Source organism: Ammodytes marinus, assembly GCF_949987685.1.
Source record: "Ammodytes marinus genome assembly, chromosome: 3".
Classification (NCBI taxonomy): Eukaryota; Metazoa; Chordata; class Actinopteri; order Uranoscopiformes; family Ammodytidae; genus Ammodytes; species Ammodytes marinus.
Genome location: NC_137232.1, coordinates 21452768 through 21461393, shown reverse-complemented (window position 1 = coordinate 21461393; position 8626 = coordinate 21452768). Strand labels below are relative to the sequence as shown.

General features: G+C 40.6%; 1 protein-coding gene across 1 annotated transcript; it reads right to left on the bottom strand.

The window, feature by feature from the left end:
- Nucleotides 1-8383: 8383 nt before the first annotated feature.
- Nucleotides 8384-8626, bottom strand: sptssb (serine palmitoyltransferase, small subunit B; the record flags this gene model as incomplete). Its single annotated transcript, XM_080053508.1, has 1 exon — nt 8384-8626. One exon carries the CDS (start codon nt 8624-8626, stop codon nt 8384-8386), a length of 243 nt encoding a protein of 80 aa, XP_079909634.1.

Below are 8626 nucleotides of genomic sequence, written 5' to 3'. Positions count from 1 at the left end.
GGTTGACAGGGATCTGAGAACAGATGAGTTCATACATGACAATGTTCTTCCCTTCGTCTGCACTAATTTCATTTTCCATGTTCTTTGAGAAAAGATGTTACAAAAGTAGCACATGCTGATAAGCAGTCAACTGTATATATGCATTCTCACATTCAAATCACTCAGTAGTAATCAATGATGCTATCGCTCCTCTTGTCTACTGTCATTCTCAGTAAATTTTATACAAATATGTATTTTTCTCTGTCTCTCTAGCTCCACTTGTACATTTCCACATCACAATTTTCCAGTTACAGCTATATTGATCACATAACGGTCATAGGCCATTGTCAGATAAGTATGCTGTTTGACCATTCATAGCTGATGGTATAGTCAATTATCCTACTACAATGTTTGACTGCAATGAAGGCAGGTACAAACATTTCAGCACGCTCCTCTACTTAAATATCTTTAACTTCTTGACACACATCCTAATCATTTTACCAGATCACACATCATGCTGACATTCAACTTTCTGTGCTAAATGTTTGATTTAAGAAAACTGAAAAGACTCACCCAGTTATGCATAAGTGGTATGGTCATTTATCCTCTCTAGCGGGCTCTTGGAGGCAGCACAAGTCACTCCAGGTCTCTCTGATATCTCTGCCAGGTTGGGTCGAAAGAACATACCCACCAATGAGGGTGTTTGCTGGAAGCACAGGGGGAGGTCTGAAATCCAACTATGGCAGGCTGGAGCCGACCCAAGGAGAACCACTGTGCTGTGGCCCATTCTCTGTACCCCTGTTGTGTAGAAAGGTGCTTTTGTGACACAGGATACAGAGCCCGTCAGGAGCACTCCCTTGCTGCGAGCTAGGCGAGGAGCAAAGGCCATGGGGCAATGGGTCATCCGATATGGGAGGCATTCCTCCAACATCCATCCTACAACCCAGACTCTTACATGGGGACAATGCCAAGCAAAGAAAGTTCTCTGACAGAGGCCAGGGCATTTCAACAGCCTTTTTTCAAGGGTAGGTTTGGACACTTATTTTGCATGTAGTGGAAGATTTACCTTGTTTTTACTGTTCTGTAACTTGTATAGTACCCCTCAAAATCCTGCAAGTTGACCGTTTCTATTTCGTGTTTAGTACCACTTAGGTCTTTTAGAGTACATCTTCATGACAATATCTGCATTAATTTATTCAAACTGACTTAATAGTAGATCTGCTAACTGTCGGCAGCACAGGGAGCTCATCTACTGGTACTTGGTTAACATCCAGAAGAAAGCTTTAGCTCAAAGAGCATTGATAATCTCATCACTCAACAGCTGATAAACCTGAGCTGTTTGTCAAAGGAACCAGCTTATCGTCCCTAAATCAGTGCAGTTGCAATGCTTGCCCGATCACTGTGACCAACTTTATGCACATGAGCCTCTGAGGCTACTGGCAGCTCCATTTTATGATTCAAACTGTGTGGCTGGACAAAGAATCATTCTTACCGTGTAACAAGATAGCATTGGGTTTTTCATAGAGAAGTGATTTTCTGGTAGCTGTCTAGTCGAAACTCTCGACTTGCCAGTGACAAAGAATGCTTGAGCTGTGGACATGCCTCAGTTGTCAAAGACCTCACCTCCTCTGAGGGATCTATGACCAGCTATGAGTGAGCAGGAAGAAGGGAAATGAAATTTCGGGAAACAGAGAGGACTAAAGGTTGGCTGGATGGATGAGAGGGTTACCGAATAGGAGATGATTGTGTTTATTTACACCATTTGTATCTTCTAACATACACCTTTTTTCTTTAGCTCCCCAACTTCATTTAAAAGCTCTTCTTCCCACCAGCTCAGGTGAAGTATCCCTGACGTGCCCCTCTAAAGAAGACAAACAGATGTAGCGTCAGATATGCAGCTGAACCCTGAGAGAGAGTGGGGTTCCACTGGGGTTCTCCATGCCCAACCTCAACCCCATGATCTCCCAGCTCCATTCAGACCACACACAACAGTGGTGGTCAGCTTACCAGCTGGCCACAGAGGACCCAGGCACCACTCACCTGTCCGTTCATTTAACACTGGCACCGGCCCTGGCCTCAGCCTCAAGCCCCGCACACTATACAGCCAAGGATAAGGAAGAGTTAACTTACTCAGGGGGTGCAGCCGAGCAGAGAGAGGACCAAAGATGACTTGGATGGATGGAGGTGTATTGCCTTACATTAACCCTATCCATGTAAAGGAGATCTTGAAGCTGCAGTGAATGTGTTTAGTGTGAGAGAAGGCGAGAGTAAGACAATAAGATAGAGAGTTGTTTAGTGACAGACACAGCATCCAGTCTGTATGATTAGTCCCCTGCTGTGCTCACCAGTACTAATGTGGCCATAGACTGTTGTTGTTTTAGCAGTGGGACCTTATCAAAGAGAAATCTAGATCCTGCTGAATTAGCAACTAATGACTTTGGCAAGAGATCTGCTGGGAGCGGATTCATCTCATCTAGTGAGATCTGAGATGGAGCACAGAAAGCCTTTCTCCTGCCACACTTTCTCTGACGAGCCTCTGATGTTAGGAATTGGTTTCTAATGGGCTTGAGGTTGGTTATGTATGAACAAAGGCCTTTTCCCACAAGAGATAAGTGTTTAATTCTGTTTATAATTTAGTTTTCTATAAATCCCTCCTGAGTTTAATTTGATATTTCCTTTTCTGTTGTTATACTGATGCCCTCATCAGTTAATTGTAGCTTCAAACCATAGATTTACATGTTTCGATTTGCTTACTGAGAGTTAAATAAGAAGATTGATAGGCTAACACTGTCATGTCTGTCTGTTAATCATGCAGCTACCGCCAGTAGCTGGGCAGCTTAGCACAAAGACTGGAAACGGGGAAACAACTAGCCCAGCTCCATGCAATGGTCAATGTACAAATCCACCTTCTAGCTAAAGTATAAACACATTATATTGTGCTTTTTCTGGAAGTCTCTGCATGTTTCCTTGCGGTGGTGACTAGACTTGAGGAAATGACAGCTCTCAGCTACAAATATTCACATAACCATGCATAAAACCACACAAAATTTTAGTGGATAAAACAAACAAGAAAAAAGCGTACTTGGGTCGATAAAGAGGTGCTGGGAGTCAGATTGTGTGACCTTTGACAAAGCATGCAAAATTTTAGCCTGTTTCCAGGTAAGTGGCTGCTATATTTAATGATCATATATGAAAGTGACATCCATAATCTCATCTAACTCTCAACAAGAAAAAAAAGAGCTTAAAATATTTGTTTATGTTTTTTTTTTCTCCAGTATTTGAAGCTTGCTGCAGTGATGGATAAGCATTCCCAGCTCTGTTTCATACATCTTGAAATCACTGTTCTTTAGATTACAGGTGTAACAACACTGCTGCATCCTCATTGTACCTTTCCTTATACCCAACAATGGTCCAAGATTTAGTAAACCAAAACCCAAAACAATAAACACCCTAAAAGGTTCAAATTAACAACAAATATGCCTTTTAACGTCAGTCCTATACGTTTATTATTCACAATTCCCTCCACAGTAAAGTTCACCTAACAGACTTTTTGACCCTGTGAGGATCAGACAGGTTTGGTATTCATTGGAAAATAAATAAAAAAACTCAGTCCTTACCTTTGGTGTTTCACAATAAAATCTTCTTTGGTAAATGTCAAACATTCCGTCACAACAGTACACATTGAAGAAAATGTCCCTCTTTTCCATGAATACATAGCGGCATGCTTTTCAATGTGAACCAGGTCGTCTTAAGGAAAATAGTGATTGATGTAATGATGATTTTATTTGTGGAAAGATTATTGTCAAAGTCATTTGTACCCCATTGAGCAAAATACTATTTCTCAACCTGACCACATGATGGTAGACTTGTCTTAGGGTTAATCACAAGGATCCTTACAGTTACTGACCTTGATTTTTTTTGGTGTAACTGATAGGATTCCTGGTCAGACCACACAAAAAGTCATGGAATGAATTTGAGGTCTATATAAAACTCTAAAGCAGTTCATATCTTGATTTCTTGAATCTTTACAATTCTCACTATCCAGGTGATGATTAAGTATATTTAGGAAAACATTAAGCTACACTGCTCTTTTCCACCTTTCACTTTCATAGCACACCATGTTTTCATTGACCATGCAGGGTTTGGCTCCGGCTGTGGTTTCACGCCTTCCTCTGGGCTCAGGGTTTGGTTTTTATGAGGCCGACCCCTCCTAGAATCATATTGACTGATTCATATCTCAGATAGATAGACTGTGGAGCTCGGAGCTGTGTCATGAGGTGAATTCCCCCTCCATTTTTGATCAACAAAGCATGGAAATAATTGCACAATCATTCCAAATGCCACAGCACACACCTTGTCTTATTGCAAGGAGATCAGTCTAAAAAGAGAGGAAAAAATAACTTATCAATGTAATCTCAGCCTGTGCCTGATCTCTGTTGTGAATGGGATTCTATTCACCACTTAGACCATTGTGTGTTAACTGATATGCTTATTGTTTGCCAGCCTGGATTTCGGTTTAATCGTAAAAAATCATAAATCCATAAACATTTCTTTTTGGTTGGACTTTTTGATAATCACGTCTTCTTGTCATTAAAAGATGAAATACAGTTAAATGACTGTGTTGAGCCAAACCCCCAACTAAAACACTAAATAATATCAGAGACAGAAGCAAACACCCAACAGTGCAAACAATGTTCCTTTAAAACAAGCCTGCTAAATGGCACAACAATGCATTATAATAACAAGTCATTATTTTATCCTGTTGTTTTCTTTGTTTCAGTTTTGATCTTACAGATTTTTTCCCCCATGTGACCCAAGAACTAGATGTTGCTAAATGTATTGGGTATCACAATGAATAAACAAAGTGGGCTTTGTTCACATTCCCTTTGTTTACATACCAGTTACAGAGTCTAGGCTGTGTATTCGCACATCATCTTGTTTTCAGCGCACACACGTACGGACAGATTGTGAGGAGATATTCACTGAGAGTACAGTTAACTTTTTCTGTATATTGCGACTATGAACATGTTGTGGGTAACACTTTACAATAAGGTACACAAAATTGTAGTAACAACTACATAGTTATGCATTACCTACTACTTTACATATTTTTTTTTTTTAGTAACCACAACATAGTTATGCATCGCCCTATTACATTAATAAGCATTCCAACATTCAATATCTGCCACCACACCTACAACATATTTTTTTATTTTTTGTAACTATGTAGTAGTTACTACAAAAAAATATGTAGTATGATACACAACAATGTAGTAGTTATTATTATATTATTATTGTTAGTCTTTCTGGGGTTTCATTGTAAAGTGAAACATGCCTACACTGGCAGTGTGTGTGTGTGTGTGTGTGTGTGTGTGTGTGTGTGTGTGTGTTTCCTGTGTCACATACCTGTCCGTCTGTGGACCTGATAGTTGCTAGGAGTCCCTCATATATGGGAGAAAAGGTCACATGCTGCATGTAAACACAACGGAAACAATACACCACCACCCCCTGAGAGTCTGCAGATAATTTTGTTTACACCTTGTCATTATGGAGATAAACTCTGGCCTGTCTTCATGGGATACACATTTACACGTGGAGTGTAAACAGAACTAACAATTCCCTTAAGGAAAGAAAACACAACACATTTCATTACTATGGTTGATGATGAAACATGGTACCCAGCCCTTTAACAAGAGGAGAGGAGAGGAGAGGAATGTGCTTTTCGGGATGAGCTTGGATATGCACGTTGTTGTAGATATTGTATTCCTGGGGGAAAAGGTTAAAGGTGTCCAATTACAAGAAATAAATATAGTTACCAATCTAGTCCCTGTCCAATCCAGGAGTTTCTTGCTCCCTCCTGCACCGTCCATGTTGGTAATGTTGCATGAAACTTGCATGCGCAGTGCAGATTTAATTTCAGCCCCATGTATTGTTCACCGTTCTTTGAGCAAGTCTTTAAAAACAGGTTGCACATACCATCCCTTACAAGGATCTAAATTGTGTCCGCTCCAACAAAAGATGTCGGACATGGCCGCGCCAGGTAAATAGTGCTTTGTGGGCACAGACATGTTGTCGGTATCTGCAGCAGGGAAAGCAAAGCCCCCGGGTATTCATTCCTGCCATGTCTAAGGAGAACTGGTTTGGTGGTGCTGCCTCTTATTGTGCTTCACATCACTTGATGTGGTACAGTGTCAGGAATGGGCAAGCCATGAGCCTTTGTTTTTGTCCTTTTCTTCCATTTCAAAGTAACTGTGTGCTGCGTGGATGCATATTTTAGACTATCAGTGTGCACATACATTCATAACTAACAACCAGCTAGGATGAGAAAGAAAGTGTCCAAGTATCTTCAGATGTCTTTATTTTCTGAATATTGCAGTGATGTGTTGTAATCATGTATAAAAATAACATTAATTTAGTGAACAGTGAAAAAAAAGACCTTTGTGATTAGTGCATATTCAACAAAACTGAAATGAAGTGGCATAAACTCAGAACAATATAAAAGTAGTAAAGAACAAAGTATGTTATTTATGGCCACAAGAGGACACACATACTGTAGGCCTATATAAACAATCAAAGAAGTGTGGTAATTGACATTGTAACCAGCCAAGCATTTACCAGTGCATATAAATATATAACTCCATATAAATAAAGTTGACTTAGATCAATATTAAGCGAGCCCTTGAATCAAAGCACAAATAATCAACGATTATCGTAAGCACCCAACAAAACACATTGTTCGCCGCGACTACCAGATACAGTGCAACTCGATATCTCTCCTCTCCTTTCTCTACTATAGGTTAAAGAAATCAGTGCTTTCAGTTGGCCAGTCAGGTTTTGCTTTTCTATCAGGTCATCTTGACTGCATTGTCTTTGCATGCTGCATGTGACAGCAAACAGCTCTGCTCAGAGGCTGTTGATTAAGTAGAGCTACGTACGTTGTCGTTATGAAAAGCCAAGCCTAGTGATGTATCAATATTTGCTTGTGCTAAATGCTGAGCACACCTTACTGACATACCAGCATCTGATAACAAAGCAGGAGATAAAGCGACAGTTCAGCACACATCTACAGTATGCCCTTATTTTATTTAATTACTCTATTGAATCGAGAAAAAAATGTGCGAACTAACAGATCCCTGATGGTGACTTATATTTTTGTAGATTCGTTTCAGAGCTTGGGCTTTTCTATTGGCTCTTTGAAGATCAGCTAAACAGTGACAGTGTGCATGCATCATGCTGGTTAGCATTACAGTGCATAAAGGCAACTACAAAATGGGGATTGTATTGCTAATAAAAAAAGTAAGTGCACGTCAGAAATGTTGGGACCAGTCATAACTGTTTTTCCCAGTTTGATCAGAGAGCAATGCATATTTTGTGATAACGCAAAGTCACACATGCAGCAGATAATCAAACACGCTCAACTGATTTTTTTTTTTTTACACATCAAGCTCAGTTTACTCTTCTCAACCTTCGAAAAGTTTTATAATTACTTTTGTGGAGCTTTTCCAAACCCGTGCATGACATCAGTTCCTTTATCACTAATTAACTTTTCCCTGTACAATGATGAACACTTATTAATTTAATCTTTGGTAAGCAGCTGCAGAGTCACATAATTGTAAAGGATTGAATAATGTTTACATTTATAAAATGCTTGTTACATTGAGGGATGGATTTTTCACTCCATAGTGACAACTTTTGAATGCATTCATTTCATGCTTTGAATTCAGACGCTCGATGGTGTTTTGTCCTCCCAACAAAAAGCCTTGGAGGCAGCGCTGCCTGGAGTTGCCTGGAAGGCACTAACTCTAACCCTAACCCTAACTGTTGTCCCCCCAACAGTGCTTTCCAGGCAGCTGCCTTGAAGGCTCCGTTGGGAGGACAAAACACACCAAACACCAATTCAGACTCAGGCTCTGTCCCTAACAAGTCCCCTGATGCCATGAAAGTGCTAAATCGGTAGAATGCCCCTTTAAAGAATGTAGCTCAAAAGTCGATGGAAAATAGCAAATCTAGAAGTATTTTGTAGTGAGACGACCCTATCATGCAAAAACCCACAGGTGTTTGCAGTCACACAGGACAAGTGCTGAGAACTAACTAAACAAACAAAAACAAAACTAATGGGACAAACAACATTTTACAAGATTGTTTCACAGCGGGGTGTGTGAAAGTAATGTACAATCATGCGTATAATACCATGGGGTAAGGCCAGTCAGAGGGGTTTGGGATGTAAAAGAAGAAAGTAAGGCTCCGATTTCTAGATCATTCCATTCAGATCTTCATGTTTTCAGCCTGGATCAGCAGAGTTGACTGGCTGCTGGTACTCTGGGAGCTTGACGAGGTAAGTAATAGTAAATGATTTGGGGACCCAGGTCCTACCTCTTTCTCCTCCCCATATGACCTCCTCCTTTCAGTTCATGAGTGCCACAGTGCTCTCGGGCTGGCCGCCAAAGATCCCAGAGAAAAACTCAAGTGCCAGGCGCACGTGGATGGGCACAAAGACATATGAGGTGTAGATCACCATGGCGATGGCGGAGAAGAGAATGGAGTTGAAGATGGACTTTTCCCAGGGTTCCAGGACATAGATGCCTGTGATGAGCAGGTACTGGTAGTACAGCCAGGCCAGGTACTCCCTAAAGTTCTTGAAGATCAT